The following is a 20,805-nucleotide window of genomic DNA, read 5'->3' as shown; positions in this document are numbered from 1 at the left end:
TGAGCCCAGGAGTTCGAGACCAGCCTGGGCAGCATAGTGAGACCCATTTTACAAAAAGTTTTTTAAAAAATTAGCCAAGCATCGTGCAGTCCCAGCTACACAGGAGACTGAGACAGGGGGATTGCTCGAGCCTAAGAGATCGAGGCTGCAGTGAGCTATGATCATACCACTGCTCTGCCCCCAGAAGACAGAGTGAAACCCAGTTTCTATAAATAAATAAATAAATAAATAAATAAATAAAATATAGTTTGGGTTGCAAATAAAAGAAAGCCAACCAAGATTCTTTTAAACCAAAAAGCACTGGCTCAAATAATGGGGGAAGTCAAGTGCATGAACTTTGGGTGGCCTGGACTCAAGGAGCTCAAGCAACATCTCTCTCTCTCTCTCTCTCTCTCTCTCTCTGTCTCTCTCTCTCTCTTTCTCTCTCTCTCTCTCTCTGTCTGTCTCTCTCTCTGTCTCTCTCTCTCTTGCCTGCTCTCCGCCTCTCCCTCTCTCTGTCCTTTTTAACTCCCTGTTAGCTACATTCCTGGGCAGACTCTCTCTTCACAAAGTATCAAGATTTTCTCTCTCAGTATCTGTCTTCATCCAAAAAGGAGCTCCAATCAAACCTGATTAACTCAGGTGCCTACTGCAGAACAATCTTTGGGTACGACACCTGGCCAAACTGGTTTGCGATGGTGGAAAAGGTGAAGTCAGGGACTAAGTTCCACTAGATGGAGTGGTGCAGGTCCCAAGCACAAAAGATGAATTTTGTCATTAGAACAAGGGGTAGGGCTTCCAGAGAGACAAAAACAATGCCTGGCTACTGCACCAGAGTTCATTGTAGGGCCCTCAAAGCAAAACACAGCTGTCTGGGGTCTAGCAAACCTGAGATGTGGGGCATGAGATTTTGTAGAGGAGAAGGGACCAGCTCCCAGCCCCACAAGTCAGCATGACTTATCTTCCTCTTAACAAAAGCATCATGAAACATACCAGTCTCACTCTTATTCCATAGAAGCCACATCCTCCAGCTCTTCCTTTGAGTTTTGGGTACCTGGGCATTTCTGATATCATTGGTGTATACAAAATTCTCTTTGAAAAGCTCTTAATTAGTTCCATTTTAGGGTGCATAAATAGCCAATTTCATAGAATCATAAAATATCAGAACTGGAAGGATCACAGAGCAAAAATAGCTCCCAGACCTGGTGGCTCTGGTTATCCTAAGAATCACCTGAGTTGAGATTGCTACTGTTTTATTTTTTAACATCCCTGCACCCCCAGCTCCCTGCCAGAAATAATATGACTTCTTTTGGTCTGTCGCGGAGCAGGGAATCAGAATTTTCGTGGCTCTGATTTGCCTCATTTGGAAGCCGGTGTCTCTGAAAACGTGCAGCCCAGCTCCCAAATGTGGAGATTGAAGGCAGAGGGATTATGAACCTGTTGTCTCCAGGGCCATGGGCTGATGAGTGGCAGAGTCTCTGCAGATGACTGTCTCCAGGAGAAAAGCCAAGAACCACTGCCTGTCATTTGCTGAGTGGAGCAGTGTGAATGGCTGTTAAAATAAGAGAGGGAAAGAAACAGTCAAACAGTCTGTCGCTAGAGCTTGCACACCCAGGTCTCACTGAGGCAGCCACCAGTCTGTCGTGCATGGAGCCTGTGAACAAGCTTGCAGGAAAACAGGAAACTCTGCCTCTGTGTCCTCCCGCGGCAGCCTCCTCAACTCACGTTTCATTCCCAAATACTTTCTGAGCTTCCACTGTGCCAAGGACTGTGCTGAAAAAGAGCCCAAGGTTTAGTAGGAAGATAGAAAAGATCACCAGCAGCATGACATATTCAGTAAGACCCCAAAAGGTCGGTTCCTTGAAAAAACAAAACATAAGCTGGACGCGGTGGCTCACGCCTGTAATCTTAGCACTTTGGGAGGCCGAGGCAGGTGGATCATGAGGTCAGTAGTTCGAGATCAGCCTGGCCAACGTAGTGGAACCCATCTCTACTAAAAATACAAAAAATTAGCCGGGCGTGGTGGCGGGAGCCTGTAATCTTAGCTACTCGGGAGGCTGAGGCAGGAGAATCACTTGAATTTGGGAGGCGGAGGTTGCAGTGAGCCAAGAACATGCCACTGCACACCAGCCCGGGCGACAGTGTGAGACTCTGTCTCAAAAAAAAAAAAAAAAGAAAGAAAGAAACATAGAGTTACTATATAACCCAGTAATTCAACTTCTAGGTTTGCACCCAAGAGAATTTAAGACATATATTGACATGTAAACATGTGCATGGATGTTCACAGCGGCATGACTCATAGTACCCAAAAGGTGGAAGGAACCCAAATGTTTATAGCTTACGAATGGATAAACAAAGCGTGACATATTCATACAATAAAATATCCGGTCATAAAAAGGAATGAAATGGCCGGGCGCGGTGGCTCATGCCTGTAATCCCAGCACTTTGGGAGGCCAAGGCAGGTGGATCACGAGGTCAGGAGATTGAGACCACCCTGGCTAACACAGTGAAATCTCATCTCTACTAAAAAAAATGCAAAAAATTAGCCGGGTGTGGTGGCGGGCACCTGTAGTCCCAGCTACTCGGGAGGCTGAGGCAGGAGAATGGCGTGAACCCGGGAGGCGGAGCTTGCAGTGAGCCGAGATGGTGCCTCTGCACTCCAGCCTGGGGGACAGAGCAAGACTCTGTCTCAGAAAAAAAAAAAAAAGAATGAAGTACTGGTAAATGCTACATACAGCTGGAGGAACCTTGAAAAATTATGCTAAAAGAAGCCAGACACGAAAGGTCACCTACTGTATGATCGTATTTATTTGAAAGATTCAGAGCAGGCAAATCCTTAGAGACAGACGGTAGATTAGTGTTTGCCTGGGGCTGCAGAGCGAGCGGAATGAGCAGCGACTGTTAATGTGCCTGGGATTTATTTTTAGGGTGAAAAAATGCTCTGGAATTAGGTAGTGGTGATGGTTGCGCAATCTCGCGAATGTGTTAAACGCTGCTGAATTGGACGTAATTTTAGAACACGGGCCAATTTTATGGTATGTGAACTATATCTTAATTAAAAATAAATAAATATTGAAAGCTAGATCATTACAACAAATAAACACAAGGAGCAGGCCCTTTTATAGAGCAGGGTGTTCAGAAGAAACCTCAGAGGAAAGAAAAGTTTGGGCTGGGCCCCAGAGAAAAAGAGGGAAGATGGCCGGGCACGCACGGTGGCTCATGTCTATAATCCCAGCACTTTGGGAGGCCGAGATGGATGGATCACAAGGTCGAGAGATCGAGACCATCTTGGCCAACGTGATGAAACCCCGTCTCTACTAAAAATACAAAAATTATCTGAGTGTGGTGGTGTGTGCCTGTAATCCCCTCTCCGCTACTCGGGAGGCTGAGGCAGGAGAATTGCTAGGGAGTTGGAGGTTGCAGTGAGCCGATATCATGCCATTGCACTCCAGCCTGGCAACAGAGTGAGACTCCATCTCAAAAAAGAAAAAAAGAAAAGAAAAAGAGGCAAGATCAGAAGGCACCACTGATCTACACTGAAGAAAATGAGGAGACCTGCTTGGCTGGAACAGAAGTGGCCAAGGCTGGAACAGAGCCAGGAAGCAGGGAAGAGTGAGCTATGGTCTTATGTGCTGAGCTTAGGGGCTGGAACAGGCTTCTCCCATCAGCGGGGGCCTTTGCAGGAAGCCTGCAGGGAAAGGTGAGTCTAGCTGCAGTTCTGAATGACTTGATGAAGGAAGAGATGAAAACAAAGATTTGGGAGCATCTGAGGTAGTCTCAGCCTCATGCTGTAGGCTGCAGGGAATAGGATGAAAAACCAGCAGGGGTTTCCGTCTGTCCTCAGGGGATGCAAGAATGAAATTTTGTATTTCTCTGGCAATTTACAGTTGGATGTAGCTTTCACTTTGATTAGCTCATTGATCTTTGAAATAATTCTTGAGATGAGCAGAGCAATTATTAGCTCCTTTTACAGAGAGAGAAACTGACGCTCGCAGAAGTTCCTTCACTTGTCTGGGGCTTCTAAGTGGCAATTAGGAGAAGAAGTCAGATCTTGGACTCACAGTTTTTCCCAGACTGACCTATAGTCTTCTATTATAGAATTCTAAATAATAGACAGCAAGAGTAAATAAATATGCCAAAATATAGTACAATGCAAATGTATGATAACCGTCAATAATTACCAAGAAATGCATAAATTAGTATCAGGTCGCAGTTCTGTCCACCACACTCGGTGTTTGAAGTGCATTTTCTTTGGGCCTGTTTATTGCTATGCAGGAGACCAAAAAGAATTTGTACACAAGTTTTGAACCTGGGCATAACAGTAAGCCCTCAGCTCAAATCCCACCTCTGCCATTTCCCAAATGACCTTGAACTTCACTTATTGGAATTGAGGCTCCTCACGCAATAAATGAAGACAACACACCCATCACACATGGTATCTGCCACTATGCAACCTCTGCACATAAAAAAAAGCACTTAACACAGTACCCAGCCCGCTGAGGCTGGTGTTCAATAAGGAAATAGGAGCATTTAAAAGGTTTATGCAAGGGAGCTCGCATGCATTGGGCACAAACAATTTTCCAGTTCCTTCCTATATGCATAATCTCCACCAGAAGATAGATCTTTTTTGTGTGTGTTTCTTTTTGTTTTTTTGGCTTTTTTAGACAGAGTCTTGCTCTGTCACCCAGGCTAGAGTGCAGTGGCGTGATCAACCTCTGCCTCCTGGGTTCAAGTGATCCTCCTGCATCAGCCTCCCGAGTAGCTGGGATTACAGGCACACAACACCATGCTCAGTTAATTTTTTTGTGTATTTTTAGTAGAGATGGGGTTTTGCCATGTTGGCCAGGCTGGTCTCAAACTCCTAACCTCAGGTGATCCACCCACCTCAACCTCCCAAAGTGCTGGGATTACAGGTGTGAGTCACCACACCCAGCCCAACAAAGATAGATCTTATTATCCCATTTTATAGATGAGAAAATTGAGGCCTAGGGAAATTTGCTTGCTCAAGGTCACACAGAGAATCATGATCCAGATTTTGGTCTGGCTCCAAAGTCATTCCTCTTTGCTTAGCCACACTATTCGTGATGATGTCAGAATGTGGTGTAAAATGATTCTCTTCAAAGCACAGGGTACTGACTCAGACTAAGGTCTATTTCAGAGCTGCTACAATCCACTAATGATCTAGAAGCTCCTCTCTGCTTTTTTTTTGTTTTGTTTTGAGATGGAGTTTCGCTCTTGTTGCCCAGGCTGCAGTGCAATGGCACAGTTTCGGCTCACTGCAACCTCTGCCTCTTGGGTTCAAGCAATTCTCCTGCCTCAGCCTCCCTAGTAGCTGGTATTACAGGCACCCGCCACCATGCCCAGCAAATTTTTTGTGTTTTTAGTAGAGACAGAGTTTCACTATGTTGGCCAAGCTGGTCTCGAACTCCTGACCTCAGGTGATCCACCCACCTCAGCCTCCCAAAGTGCTGGGATTACAGGCGTGAGCCACCGCACCCGGCTCTGCTCCTCTCCGCTTATAGGACATTGGTGTGAATTCTCCAGGCGATTGCTCAGTCCTTATCTCTCCCTTCCTACTGCTTGGATGGATTTTTAGATCAAACTTGCAGCCCCGCTCTCCTGGGGGATAATCCCTGTTGCTGGTAACCTTGTTTCCTGGTTGACCTTCACGAAGAAGGGCTTCAGCAAAAACTTTCTCCCTCAGCCCAGTCATGCAATGTTTCTCTTCCTAACGCTTTCGCAGGCCCTCAAGATGGAATGGAAAAGGGCTGCCTTCGGAAACATTTCCAGGAGAAGAAGCTACTCTGAATAAATTAGCCAGAAAGCGTTAGGATATGCTACTTCCACATTCTCGTCTTATTGTCTTCTTTGGCCCTTTCCTTCTTAAATGCTACCTCCTTTTTCCTTCCTGGGACTTGGTATCTTTGTACGTTTGCCTACTGATGGGATAAAGCCCATCTCTACCCCAAGGATATTGTCTTCCTCCAGGTAAGAACTTGTAAGATTCTGAGACCCACACCTAAACAGCATTATTTGTAGTAGCCAGAAGGTGGAAGCTTGAATTGGCAAGAAGAAAGCTGAGCCACATATACTTTAAATCGCCCCAGGGAAGCAGAAATCAGTGGATTCAGAAGGAATAAAGATAACGAGATGAGACCTAAGAGACCATGGCGAAATAATTCACAAGTATCATGCTGGTGAGGGGGTTGGGGGCTGCGGCTGGCTCACTGGGGTCACTGTAAGTCAGATCTTAGACTTACAGTTTATCCCAGGCTGACCTATAGTCTTCTATTACAGACTTCTAAATAATAGACAGCAAGAGGCAAGAGTAAATAAATATACAAAAATATAGTACAATGCAAATGCATGATAATCTTCAATAATTATCAGGAAACACATGAATTAGTGCCAGGTCGCATCTCTGTCCACCACACCCAGCATTTGAAGTGCATTTTCTTAAAGCCTGGCTTTCTGGAGAAACCTTCCTTCTCAATGCCATTTTTTTTTTCTTTTTTTGAGACGGAGTCTCGCTGTCTCCCAGACTGGAGTGCAGTGGCGCGATCTCGGCTCACTGCAAGCTCCACCTCCCGGGTTCACACCATTCTCCTGCCTCAGCCTCCCCAGTAGCTGGGACTGCAGGCGCCCGCCAACATGCCTGGCTAATTTTTTTCTATTTTTTAGTAGAGACAGGGTTTCACCGTGTTAGCCAGGATGGTCTCAATCTCCTGACCTCGTGATCCGCCCGCCTCGGCCTCCCAAAGTGCTGGGATTACAGGCGTGAGCCACCGTGCCCAGCCTCAATGCCATTTTTTTAACTTTTAGTTTAGGTTCAGGGATACATGTGCAGGTTTGTTCTGTAGGTAAACTCGTGTCACAGGCGTTTGTTGTACAGATTATTTCACCACCCAGGCACTAAGCCTAGAACCCAATAGTGATTTTTTTCTGCTTGTCTCCCTCCTCCCACCCTCCATCCTCAAGTGGGCCCCAGTGTCTGTGGTTCCCTTCTTTGCATCCATGTGTTCTGATCATTCAGCTCCCACTTGTAAGTAAGAACATGCGGTATTTGATTTTCTCTTCCTGCGTTAGTTTGCCAAGGATCATGGCCTCCAGCACCATTAATGTTCCTGTAAAGGATGTAGAAAGCAGTGTGGCGATTCCTTGAAGAGCTAGAAACAGAACTACCATTCGATCCAGCAATCCCATTATTGGGTATATATCTAAAGGAACATAAATTGTTCTACCATAAAGACACATGCATGGAATCAACCTAAATGGCCATCAGTGGTAGATTGGATAAAGGAAATGTGGTACATAAACACCATGGAATACTACACAGCCATAAAAAAGATCGATGCCATTTTTAGAGATCCTTTGACAAGCCCTTGGGACCCTTTCTCTTGGAGAAAATTCTGTTTGCCTTTGGAAATATGGCCAGCTTCCTACTTCTTACCTGGTATTTTAATACCAGGAGTTTGGATGAGCCACTTCACATCAAGGGAGAGAGGCAGTTGAGCTTGAGTGATTTTTATATTCTCTAAAGGCACGTGAACACAACCTTGACCTTTTTCTTTTGCTACGCAGTCTTCTTTAACAGCTGAATGTAAAGAGCCATCTTCTTCAACACCCCTGATTTAATGTCCCCAACAACACACACACACACCCCAACACACACACACACACACACACCCCTCCTGTCCCCGGCAGCTCCATCCTACTCTGGGCCTACTGAATCAGAAACTCCGGAGTGGGTGTCTAGCAATTGCTTAATTGCCTGGAGAGCTTATTAAAACACAAATTCCCAACCTCCACCCCAGAGATCTGATTCAGTAATTCTGCAATAGGGCTGAGAATCTCATTTGTATCAAACTCTCAGCTGGCGCTGGTGCTGCTGTTTCAGCCAGTTGCTCTGGAGTAGGTGGCTTCCTGCCGACCTCAAGGGCACAGATGTCTCCTCTAAGCTATCTGGGGAACCGTGCACAACTGCAGGACAGAGAGCAAGGGAGAAAATGTAGAGGAAAAGGAGGAGGAGATGGAAAAGACATTCTGACATCCACTCAGTTTCCCCTTAGGTAATGCAATGCCTGGGATCCTTGATGCACTTCATCAAAGCCCACTTGCTTGCTTGCTTCTTTCTTTCTTTCTTTTTCTTTTCTTTTCTTTCTTTCTTTCCTTCTTTCTTTCCTTCTTTCTTTCTTTCTTCTTTCTTTCTCCTTCCTTCCTTCGTTTCTTTCTTGCTTGCTTTCTTGCTTTCTTTCTTGCTTTCTTTTTTGCTTTCTTTCTCCTTCCTTCCTTTCTTTCATTCTTTCTTTCGCCTGCCTTTCTTTCTTTGTTTCTTTCTCTCTTTCTCTTTCTTTGATTCTTTCTTTTTCTTTCTCTTTCTTCTTTCTTTCTTCTTTCTTCTTTCTTCTCTCTCTCTCTCTCTCTCTCTCTTCTGCAGGGTCTCACTCCTCTGTGACTCAGGCTGGAATACAGTGGTGTGACCACAGCTCACCACAACCCTGAGCTCTTGGGCTCAAGTGATCCTTCTGCCTCAGCCTCCCAACTAGCTGGGACTATAGGCATGCAGCAACGACACCCAGCTAAATTTTTTTATTATTATTTTTTGTAGGGACGGGGTCTTTCTATGTTACCCAGGCTAGTCTCAAACTCCTGGCTTCAAGCAGTCCTCCTGCCTTGACCTCCCAAAGTGCTGCAATGACAGGCTAATGCTTTTTCTTGTTATTTCCATTTATCTGTTTCTGGCCCATATTAATATCCACTAATTCATGCCTTTTGATTGAGACCTATACATGGTTTCTCATGGGCGTTATAAAAATGAAAGTGCAAGACCTGGCACAACAGAAAGATTAAGAGAACGAAACCCCTAGACCCAAAGTAAACCCCGTGGGGCCATGGTATCTGGAGGCAGGACACCCTGCCTCTGGCGTGTCTAAGAGAGTTTGGTGCCCCCCCCCATCTTCACATTGGTGCTACCCAGAGCAAGCAATCCCCACTTCCCCAACTTCAGCAGCATCCAAGATCTCACGGAGGGCTTGTTAAACACAGATGGGGACCCCCACTCCCAGAGCCTCTGATGCAGCAGATCTGGGGTGGGGGCTGGACAAGAATCTGCATGTTTTTTTGAGACAGAGTCTCACTCTGTCTCCCAGGCTGGAGTGCAGTAGCCTGATCTCAGCTCACTGCAACCTCTGCCTCCCGGGTTCAAGCGATTCTCCTACCTCAGCCTCCCAAGTAGCTGAGATTACAGGCATGTGCCACCATACCCAGCTAATTTTTGTATTTTTAGTAGAGATGGGGTTTCACCATGTCGGCCAGGCTGGTCTCAAACTCCTGACCTCAGGTGATCTGCCCACCCCAGCCTCCCAAAATGCTGGGATTACAGGCGTGAGAGCCACCAAACCTGGCCAAGAATCTGCATTTTCAAAAACCTCCCAGTGGCCAAGCATGGTGGCTCATGCCTGTAATCCCAACACTTTGGGAGGCAGAGGCAGGAGGGTGGCTTGAGCTCAGGAGTTCGAGATTATACTGGGCAACATAGCAAGACCCCATCTCTACAAAAATGAAAATTAAAAAAATTAGTCGGCCGGGCACAGTGGCTTACGCCTGTAATCCCAGCACTTTGGGAGGCCAAGGCGGGTAGATCACAAGGTCAGGAGATCGAGATCATCCTGGCTAACGTGGTGAAACCCCATCTCTACTAAAAAATACAAAAAATTAGCCGGGCATGGTGGCGGGCGCCTGTAGTCCCAGCTACTCGGGAGGCTGAGACAGGAGAATGGCATGAACCTGGGAGGTGGAGCTTGTAGTGAGCCAAGATCATGCCACTGCACTCCAGCCTGGGGGACAGAGAGAGACTCCAGTATCAAAAAAAAAAAAAAAAAATTAGGCACGGTGGCACACACTTGTAGTTCCAGCTACTCAGGAGGCTGAAGTGGGAGGACAGCTTGAGCCCAGGAGGTTAAGAAGGCTGCAGTGAGCTACAATAGTACCACTGCACTCCAGCCTGGGAGACAGAGCAAGACACTGTCTCTAAAAAAAAAAAAAAAAAAAAAAAAAAAAAGCTCTTAGTAATGGGGATGCTGCTTGTCCAACGACCCCACTGTAGAACCACTACGTGTATGTCTAAAATAATGCAAGAAGTCACTTATGGTGATTAGCAAAACCCAAGAAAATGTCCAGGAAAGGTAAGTTGCACCCAGCTGATCACAGAGGTGTAGGGAAGCATCTGAACTTCCACTCTGTTCGTATCAGCTGCAGAAATGGATACAGCAGTCACTGGATGATGTCTTTTATGAAACTCACCCTGGAATGTCCCATATTTCCAGGCTCTGAAAGTCACTCTGGCTCTATTCTATCAGAAAATTTAGGCCTTACTCTGATCATCACATCCATCATGGTTCTTGTTATAGAAGTTTTCTCATTTCATACCTTTCACCAGAAGGCATTTTGTATTATGCAGTCTCCATGGCAGTGGTCCCATAAGTGCCTGTCAACTTGATTTGACCAGTCTCATCCTATAGGACTCACTGCTGGCCTGTTGAGGAAGAGTTGCAACCTATCTCACTGTGTTATTTCTCTCTTCTCTCTTCTCCCAACCCCTCTTCCTTCTTCCCACACCTGCTTCTCCCACCACCAGTGCATTCCCAGAAGCAGAACAGACAGACCTGCGTCCGGAAGAGCCTCATATGCGCCTTTGCTATGGCCTTCATCATCAGTGTCATGCTGATTGCAGCCAACCAGATACTCCGGAGCGGCATGGAGTAGCAGCCTCCCGCCAGCCACACTGTGTTGCAGCTCACCACGCATGTGCATGCCGTGCGGGCAGACTCTTCCTCCACACAGCAGACACGGACCTATGGACTATGGATGGATGCGGACGATGGAACCGTTCAGTAAAGAACCCAAGGTTGAGTGCAACTGGGGTTGCACTTCAGCTTCATCTCCTTGGCAGGGACACTAAAGGGCTGTCTTCAGTGCTTTAATGGTTTTGTTTTCTAATGCAATAAATCGCCAGGATTTCCAAATTATTGCTTCAACCATCAGTCATAACTCTAGAGAAAAACTTCATCTTCATCTCGGAATTCCAGCGGCCATCCAGGTATAATGGTGAGAGAGCAAGAGAGAGGCATGAACACACAGTCACCTCCACTCCCCATTCTTTCAACCCAAGGATCAACAGGAGACTCTCTGCTGAGGTCAACCCTCAGTTCCAAGAGGCTGACTTCAGGGTTGCCACAGAAGAGGGGGCTTTCCATCCCACCCTGGCTTCCTTCCTCCACCCAGTGGAGACCCCCCCCAAGGCATGAGGGGAAAGCCATTAAGTGGGGTGCAGCCCCTGGCGGTCTTCAGCTGCACCCCTCACCGCTTCCGTTCTTACTGCCTTTTCTAGAGGACTGCCATTGGTAGAGCTGGGGTGCTCTCAGTTTCCGTCGGCACTTGGCTTTCTGTTCCTAGAGCCCATCCCGCACCAGCATTTTGGAACCTGCAGAGAGCCTTTCTCCCAGCTTTGCCGCCTGTGCTGCCATTAGAGAAAAAAAGAAGCATAATCGTGGGCATCTCTATAACATAGACAGATATATATATTTGGCTTCTTCGTGTGTGATGTCATTCTTCCCTAATTGCTTACACCTAATATAAGCTTGTCCTCCCTCCCACACTCATCCCTGCTTCTTTGGGGCAGGGGTGAGGCAGGTTGAGGGGGGAGGGGACTGGGACTGGCGGTGAGGTTTTGACACCCACACCCAGCCATCTGGAGTCATGGAGACCCACCACGTCTCTATGCTGGATAGAGACCTTTGTAAGTTAAGGTCCTTGTGCATCTTACCTTTCCCTTACCTTGGAGTTTGCTTTGTTAGTCTTCCCCAGCTAAAAAGAGAAATGCAATCCAAAATGGAAAGATGGAGAGATCAAACGACTGTATTTTCACATAAGATCTTCTGGCCTTCAGATTCTGCAACTGACTCATTTTCAGGAGTTTGGGGGAAAAGATGTTTATGAGTTTAGCCAACAGAACAGGTTATTTACTCCTGCCTGCAGAATACTTTTTGTTGGGGAAGAGAACTGAATCCAAGGATCTGTTTTCAACACCATTCCAAGTCTGTAATTTCCTGACTTTTCCTAGATGTCAGCCACTACTATGAATTCAAGCTTGTGTAGTCAGATTAGCCAGTAATCTCTAGATGTAATAGTTCCCTTTGTACTTTTCCAAGCTCAGGTCTTTATTTTGTAATGGAATTACCTTGCTCCTACTTCTTTTGATTACATCCTAAAACTACATGCTTCCCCCCTTCCAGTAGCGAGCCACCAGAAGCTTTCTTGTCTCAATGCAGTGGGTAGGGTTTTTTGGTGCGTTGTGTGTTCCTGATCTCCCTCCCTGTCTTCCTGCTCAGCTTTCTCCCTACTGCCTTTTCAGACTTGGAGCACCCAAGGTCTCCAATGAAAGTTTTCTCATTCACCTCTGCAAGTGCTACTGGCAACAGCCTGAGGGCAGCTGTAGAAACTTTCCCTCTGTGGGAGACTATGAATATTCCTGATGAGCACAAGTAAAACTAAGGCTTCAGCCATAATATGGAGGAGGGAGCAGATGTAAGCTCCCAAGAGCCTGGGGGATCGCAGGTCCCTCTGCAAAACTTCCTGGAGTTCAGCCCAGCAAGGCCAGACCAAGGAGGCAGCAACCTGCCTTTCCCCCTTACCTGCCCTGCTACCTGCACACTGCATGCCTGCCCCTTCTGCTGCTCCCATTGGCTGACTCACCACTGTCCCCTTAGGACTGGAATTCTCAACTAGAACAGGTCCAAATGCAGAATATTAATACATCGAACGACTTCATCCTTAATCTCTGCCCTGGGCAGTTTGCCCTCTCCCATCTGGACTTGGATGGGAGGGCATAGCAGATCTTGAAGGGATATACTTTCCTGTTTTTCCCTGACCCCCGAACCACCAAACCACATCCATAGGGGTGCAGGACCCTAAGTAGACTGGGTAGAAACCCCAGGGATGATTCTTCAAAGCCCCCTCCTCCATGAGAGGGGACTGAAATGCTGCAGCTGAGGCTGGTCTTCAGGGCAGAAAATGAGTACTTCTTTGAAGGTGGCTTTTCTGCGAGTTCTTCTGCCTCCTGCTGGAGAACAGAGACCCTTCAAGAGGTGAGGGTTAGATTTCATTGGCAGAGAGATTAGCCACTGTGCAGGAGTAGGGAGGAAAAGGAGTTCTGGAGAGGCACCGTCATCCTGTTTTCTGCAAAGGCTGCAGGATTCCTTTCCTAACGGTGACCTTCTTCTTGCTCCCAGTGACCTGGAAGCAAGCCCACCCTCCCCAGGGGAAAATCTAGGAGAATGCATTCCTCTGCAGACTGCTAGAGAGAGATGGCAAGAAGGAAGACACAGAATTCTTTCTGACAGCCTAGGAGTTATCTTCCCACCGTGGTAACCCCCCATGTGGCACCCAGGGACTGAAGGACACAGTGCATGGAGACGGCCCTGAGCTAGCGGCATTGCTTAGACTTCAGGAGCTCAGAGTTTGTCCCGGTGACTTGCACCCTGGCTGCTTTGCTTGGACAGTTTGTCTTGGGTATAGGGAAGCCTTCCTTGTCAGGTAGCCAACTCCCAGCCCTGTTCACACAAATTTTATGCTAGGGCCCTATGCCAGTCAGTGTCCCCATCATGGTGGCTATGAAGCTCACGGCTGAAGGTTCCAGAAGGTCCTGGTCTCCCATGCCCAAGGGATGCCATGTAACCCCAGCTGGAAGTGACTTCCGCAGGAATTGAGAGGGAAGAGCTCACCCCTCACTCTGTCCTCCAGACTTAGGAACCAGTGACCTTGGCTGCCCAACTGTGTGGAGGCTGAGCGATTGACAAACACAGGTTGGCTCATTCTTGCTGCAAGAGCAGGTACCCCCCGCCGCCCCCCCCCCCCCCCGGAAAGCACAAGTGATGAGCAAGAAGGCATTTTCCTTGGGAGAGAAGGGGAAATGGACCCTGACCCCCTTGATCCCCAAAGAAGCTGTGCCCCACCTTTCCAGATACCCACAAAGCCCCCAGACAGAATCTAGCATCGGGACTATTAGCAGTGGCTTCCAGAATGTGCTTGGGTCCCACGTGACTGATCTGACAAAAAAAAAAAAGAGGGATATTACCATGGCAACCCTTGCATTCCACCCTGAGTTTGCCAAGGCACACAAAAATAGGGAACATTTTCTTAAAGAACACTCCAATTCAGCCTGAGTGCAACCTGACTCTGCATCTGTATCCTTCTGGGAGAGGCAATTACCCTTAAAGAATCTGGGTGGTATCTCTGCCTTTTTGTCTTGCATTTGAACTTGTCCTTCTATTTACTCAGGAGAGCAGGAGCTACCTGTAAGCCCTGGTATCTCCCCATCCCTACTCCCAGCCCCTTCTCCCAGGGTCCAGAGCCAGGACCCCTTAATCTAGGTAAATAGAAATATCATCTTGGAAGGCAAACAAGATATTAAGCCTCCAATCTTTAAAAGTATCGGTTTGCCTGTTGAGCACACTCCTGCAAGCCAGACATGTGAACTTTGGTGAACTGAGGTTTAGGTGTGGTCTTAGGCAAACCCAGTGGTTTCAGAAATGTCTGGGTGTTTTATTTGCAGAGAACAAGATGTGTCTTATGAGTCTTCTTTCTCAATACCTGCCCTGTCTCAAATCTCACTTGACAAATGGTCTATGATCTTGCAGTTATCCAAAACAGCCTATGAAAAATGGACAGCTGCTTTTGACAATAATGCCCCTCCCAACTTCCCATTCATAGAATCATAAAGCGATATGTTTCAGAACTGAGAGAGAAAAGTTTACCTTTTATTCCAAATGCCTCCTACTCGGTTTAAGTCCAGACTCAGGTCATAAATCAAAGACAGTTTTGCACGTTGCTCTTCACCTAAATCTAGCAGTTTCCCTGAGGCCCTATGAGGGCATGGACAGAAAATGAAGGATGCAACCACCCAGGACAGCTCCCTGGTTTGGGCTTGGCTGGCCACGTGTGGTCACATGTCCTGGGATCCGTGTTTACTGTGTCCTTGCTCTCCTTCCTTGCAGAAGCTGCTAAGCTCTGCTCCTCCTAACTGCAGGTCTCAAACCCTATTGGGTCATTTTGCCACACTATTTCTCCAAAGGCCCATAGTCATTACATTTCTTACCATTTCACCAAGATAACAGGGGGGGTCTGGAATTCCCCTGCTAGGAAGGGCCCCTTTTCCTATATCACCGTGATGGTACAGATGAACTGAGATTAAACTTTTAGACTTCAGCACGTCGCACATCCTGGTTGTATAACCAGGAGGTCTGCAGAGCTGCAACCCCTGAAGAACATCTGTCTTAAAAGACCTCAAATCAGAACATTGTCATTGGCCTCTTCAGTGATCCCCATGGAGCTAAGAGTCCGTATCCTAAAGGCCTTACCATAGCCATCTTCCCTCCACACCTGATTGCTCAGCTGCCCCAGAAGGGGAGAATCTATCTGAAATAGAAAAGAAGCATTAAGGACCAGGTGCGGTGGCTCACACCTATAATCCCAGCACTTTGGGAGGCCAAGGCAGGTGGATCACTTGAGATCAGGAGTTCAAGACCAGCCTGGCCAACGTGGTGAAACCCCATCTCTACTAAAAAAAAAAAAAATACAAAAATTAGCCAAGCATGGTGTCGGGCACCTGTAATCCTAGCTACTCTGGAGGCTGAGGAGGGAGAATCACTTGAACCCTGGAGGCGGAGGCTGCAGTGAGCTGAGATCGTGCGACTGCACTCCAGCCTGGGCAACAGAGCAAAACTTCATCTCAAAAAATAATTTTAAAAAAGAAACATTATTCACCAGCTAAGACTTTTCCATTTAAATTATTTAAAGTGACAGCAACATAGAGGAGAATTTGGGCTGCCTCTTACCGACCCAGTCTCCATGATAATTTGAGTGTCACAACTGTTCAGCTTCACTTCATGCTTGCTTTGACTAAGTCACTCGGGATTGTCCTCAATTTTTTGGCCCTGCCATAAATAGGTGTATGTTAGTCCGTTTTGCATTGCTATAAAGGAATACCTTAACACTGGGTAATTTATAAAGAAAAGAGGTTTATTTGGCTCGCAGTTCTGCAGGCTGTTTGAGCAAGGTATCAACATCTGCTTGGCTTCTGGTGAGACCTCAGAAAGCTTTGACCCATGGTGGAAGGTGAAGGGGGAGCAGGCACGTCACACAGCAAGAACAGGAGCAAGAGAGAGGAGAAGAGGTGCCAGTCTCCTTTTCTTAACAACCAGCAATTGCATGAACTAATAAAGTAAGAATTCACTCATTACTACAGGGAGGGCACCAAGTCATTCATGAGGAATCTGTCCCTATGACCCAAATATCTCCCAGCAGGCCCCACCTCCAGCACTGGAGATCAACATGAAATTTGGGGGGAACAAATATCCAACCTCTATGATTGGTTTGGAGGAATGAGATCAATTACACCAACAAGCCAAGCATTTCTCTTAGTATCCTATGGTCATTGCTAATGCATATGGTCATTTTGACAGCTGTGGTTTCTCCTTCATATTCATTTGGGACTCTTCATAGGGTCTCGAGAGACATGACAATACTGTTCAAAATGTCTCCAAGGCAAAATTAATTTTATTCCGTTGACTGGAAATATATCACAAAGAATGAGGTTTTTCCAGTCCCACCCACAAGACAGTCCTCTGAAAGTGGAAAAGCTTGCCCGGCCATCTGCCCCTACCCTGACCTTGGGGTAGTTCATTAGTTGAGCACAACCCCCATGCCGGGCATAGACTCACCCATCTCTTTTCCTCAGGTGTGATGGGTTGGCTTTCAAACTAGTGTTTCTCGCACTGTTAGAAGTTATTGTCCAAGTGGAAAGGATGCAGAGGCTGGAATTTTCCAGTGGGATAGAAGAGCAGGCTAATTAGGAAGGAATATTCCAGGGAATGCAAGGTGCAACTGTGATATTGCTCCATCCCTGGACCTGAGGGAGACAAAGTTCTTAAAGGGCTGCAGATGCTGTCCTCTGAAGGTCTTCTCCGGATCGCTGGCCTACTTTGGAAACATGCAGGCCATTGAGTGTCACGGGGCTGCCCATCAGTCTGATCCACACGAAAGGCTCTGTGAATTTCAAGAGCAGGCTGGTAGCTCGCCATTCCTGGGAGGATGCTGACATCTGTCAAGCCCAGAATGCCTCTCTCAGGGCTCTCAGACCTGTTAAACTGAGGCCAGGAGAGCAGAAGAAAGAACTCAAAGTGTGGTCGGTACTACCAGCTGGAGAAAGCCCAGGAGCCAGGACTCTTCCACCCACTATCTAGGTTATGTTGAGTGACATTCCTCCCTGGCTTCAGGTTTCTCTAAAGCCAGAGGAAAAGTAAACCAGACAAGCCCTCCCATCTGTTTTGTCTGAAACAAGATGGAGTGAATGCTCCCTACTGAGAGGGTCTGGATTTCACCCATGAATTGCACTAGGAACTGGGAGCTCCTTTTTGAACACAAGTCCCAAGAGGCAGTTGTGATAAAGTCTCTCTTTTGGTGTCCGCTGTCTGTAAATGAAACAATGCAAATTGGTGTATGTTAAATGTGTCACAGCTTGCAGGCAAGAGGTTTTGTTTATTCTCTAAGGACTTGCTGACTCGAGGGAGCATCAAAGATGAGCTTTCTGTCTTTGTCTTGGCAAGTGTGAAAATAAAGGGAGTCAGTCACCTCCCCAAAGGTCACGTGAATCAGAATTCAGGAGAAAGTTGGAGGAAACAATGGCAGATTCCAAGAAGAGATGCTTGTTTCTCCATTTGAGAAAGCCTTACTGAAAGCTACTGAATAAAGAGCACAATTTCCAGTTATTTCTTTGCTTTTTTTTTTTTTCTGGCCACTATAACAGCACTTCCAGTATATGTTGATAGTAGCTTGTAATTATTCCTAATACCGCAGAAAGAAGAGAGTCGTGATCTTTGGTGATTGTGAGGAATTAGATTAACAGTTGTTGGGGACCGGCTACCTGCGATAGCCCTTTAAATGGCTAATGAGGGATGCTGAGTGCTGAGCGATGCCTGCTTTTGATGTGGCCCACCCATGATCAGGGAGAGAAGGCAGGAAGAGAGCAGCTGCAGGATCCACAAGTCTCTAGCCCTTCTGCCCCAGGCAACATAAAACCCTAGATTCTTGTTCTTTTTCCCTCTTCCTAAAGTAGACTGAGGTCCCAGTAATTGTTTTTCTAACAAGCCCTGTCGTTCTCCCTGGGAAAGACCTAGATTGGCCAAGAAAGGATCCTGTCAGCTCCTGGTGGAGATTTGCACAAGCCAGTGGCTCTCAACTCTCTCCAAGGAAAATTAAAGCATATTTTCTCTTTCTTAGCTCAAAATCAGCTTTCAGGGGTCCTTATTGGGGTCTAATTTTCTTCCCCAGTTCGGAATCCAGGAAGAAGCTTTTTCTCCAAGGTCTAACCAAAAACAATGACTTTGGAGAAAAATTAGACTCAGAAAGTCTGTCCAGGCATTGGGTTGGTGAACTGTCAACTGTTGGGTGGGGAGCAGGGGTCGCTGTGATCGTAGCGGTCATTAGACTTGGGACATGAGTTGTCTCTCAAAGCACAGTAGTAAATGACTGTATTTTGTATATTGCCCCCAATATGTTGGGTGTAAATAGAAGCACAGCTGGGGATTGATCATGGCCAGGACGATTGGAGCTTGGCAGCTCTCATATCCAGAATAAGCCACTAAGACGGAACTCATCAATCACCATCTTCCCATTTACCTCATTAGCATCCCATTTTCTCTCATTCAGTATTAGTTGATGATTTCTGCTATTAAGTGATGAGAAAGTCAGCAGACTAGTCAAAAAAGAATCTTTATATAAAATGTACATATTAATATAAATTAACTTAGCATGCAACTTACCGATCAAATGAAGTATATATTATTAATATGTTATCTTAGTGTATAAAGGAAAACTGCCATATTTACCAGATGTTTTCTTTAACCGAACTTGTCTGTAAATATATAATCTGTATAAAAAGAGTCTAATTTACCATTATTTATGCAATAGAAAAAATAAAAGTTTTTTTTTCTTTTGACAAGAGATTCCATTCATTATGTGTGGTTTGATTTACAAATGGGTCAGGAGACTCATTCCTGGGACCCCAAAGGGCAACCAGTTCTGTTCAATGACAGCCTGGCATCACCAAGAAGCCACAGGTGAGAAAGCGGCCTTGGGATCTCACTGTCTGCTGGGATGCTAAAGAGAGATGACTGGCGTTAGGGCAAGTAAGTGGACTGTGGAACATATGGTGAGAATTATGAAGTGTCTTCTGGCTAGGGAGCAGACATTATAATTTTTAAAACTTTGTAGACACCCAAGCTAATGGTGTCATCCTTTTGGGATTCTGTTTGCCAGATTCTTCTCAACATTACGTTAAGGCATTGCATAGCTTTTACTTAAGCTTTTGGAATTTTTAATGCTATCTGAGCTTCTTGGAAATAGAAAAAGACACCTATTTCCTTAAATAAGGAAACACAGGGTATGACAAAGTTAAGTGACTTGATTAAGGGCACTAGCTGAGATCATGCCCAAAATTTCTTTTCTTTTTTTAGAGACAGGGTCTCCCTCTGTCACCCAGGCTGGAGTACAGTGGTGTAATCATAGCTCACTGCAGCCTCGAACACCTGGGTTCAAGCGATCCTCTCACCTCGGCTTCCTGGGTAGCTGAAACTACAAGTGGGCACCATTATGAATGGTTAATTAAAAAAATTTTTTTAGAGATGGGGTCTCAGTATGTTGCCCAGGCTGGTCTTGAACTCCTGAGCTCAAGTGATCCTCCTGCCTTGGCCTTCTGAATAGCTGAGACTGCAGGCTCATCCCATAGCACCCAGCTTATTTTTATTTTTAATTTTTGGCAGAGACAAGGTCTCACTCTATTGCCCAGACTGGTGTCAAACTCCTGGGCTCCAGTGATCTTCCCACCTCAGCCTCCCGACTAGCTGTGACTACGGGTTCACTGCCCAAATTTGGACCAGAACTCGGCCTCCTGTTTCCAAGAACCATGAAGCATCTCATATTTTCTTCACTTCTCAAAAATGTTATCTCACATTTTTCCAGATGCCTTGTTTTAGCCAAAAAACTGAGTTTCCCATTGGGTTGGATCTTCCAGGGTCCTCTCGGGCACCCTGTTTTAAATATTCCATTTTATATACCTTCTCAGGGGTCGCTTATGAGGTGAATTCACTAAGCATCTGTTATTGTTTTAAATATCCTAAAAATAGAATGTTTCAGGCATAAAGCACACTTTTCTTTATGCTTTTCACTCCATTAAAGGCCTCTGGAAAATTCCAGGGAGATGATGACTTAGAGGTTATCCTCTCTGATCTGCCATTTTTCATTTTTGTTATTATAATCTAGCACCTAGTTATGAATATTCTTTTTCCCCGGCAACTCACCCCAGGAGTTTCCTGTATAACAAACTGCTCACCAGAGCACTGACCACAGAACTCAGTGTCTCCGAGCCCTGACACACTGAGATGAGGACAGTGAACCCCAAAGACTCATTGTCCAATGTGGGCCCAAACTGGATAACGTCCAAAGAAAAACAAAATTCTCCTTTAAGATGTGAACCTACCTTTCAGTCCCATTGAAATTTTTTTCTTTTTTCTTTTTTCTTTTTTTTGAGATGGAATTTCAGTCTTGTTGCCCAGGCTGGAGTGCAATGGTGCGATCTCAGCTCACCGCAACCTCTGCCTCCTGGGTTCAAGCTATTCTCCTGCCTCGGCCTCCCGAGTAGCTGGGGTTACAGGCATGCACCACCACGCCCGGCTAATTTTGTATTTTTAGTAGAGACAGGGTTTCTCCATG

At 46.2% G+C, this 20,805-nt stretch overlaps 1 protein-coding gene across 3 annotated transcripts in view; it reads left to right on the top strand.

Annotated features, from left to right (window-relative positions):
- CALN1 (calneuron 1) overlaps positions 1-19,038 on the top strand; it is a 634,846-nt gene extending 615,808 nt beyond the window's left edge. For all 3 annotated transcript variants that reach the window (XM_055392700.2, XM_063708594.1, XM_019031704.4), the window contains one exon: positions 10,616-19,038. In XM_055392700.2, coding sequence (XP_055248675.1) covers positions 10,616-10,743 — 128 coding nt within the window. In that variant the 3' untranslated portion in view covers positions 10,744-19,038. The remainder of the gene's footprint in view (positions 1-10,615) is intronic.
- Positions 19,039-20,805: the final 1,767 nt, after the last annotated feature.

This window comes from Gorilla gorilla, chromosome 6 (genome assembly GCF_029281585.2).
Source record: "Gorilla gorilla gorilla isolate KB3781 chromosome 6, NHGRI_mGorGor1-v2.1_pri, whole genome shotgun sequence".
NCBI classification, from domain to species: Eukaryota; Metazoa; Chordata; class Mammalia; order Primates; family Hominidae; genus Gorilla; species Gorilla gorilla.
This window is presented reverse-complemented; position numbering and strand designations above follow the sequence as displayed.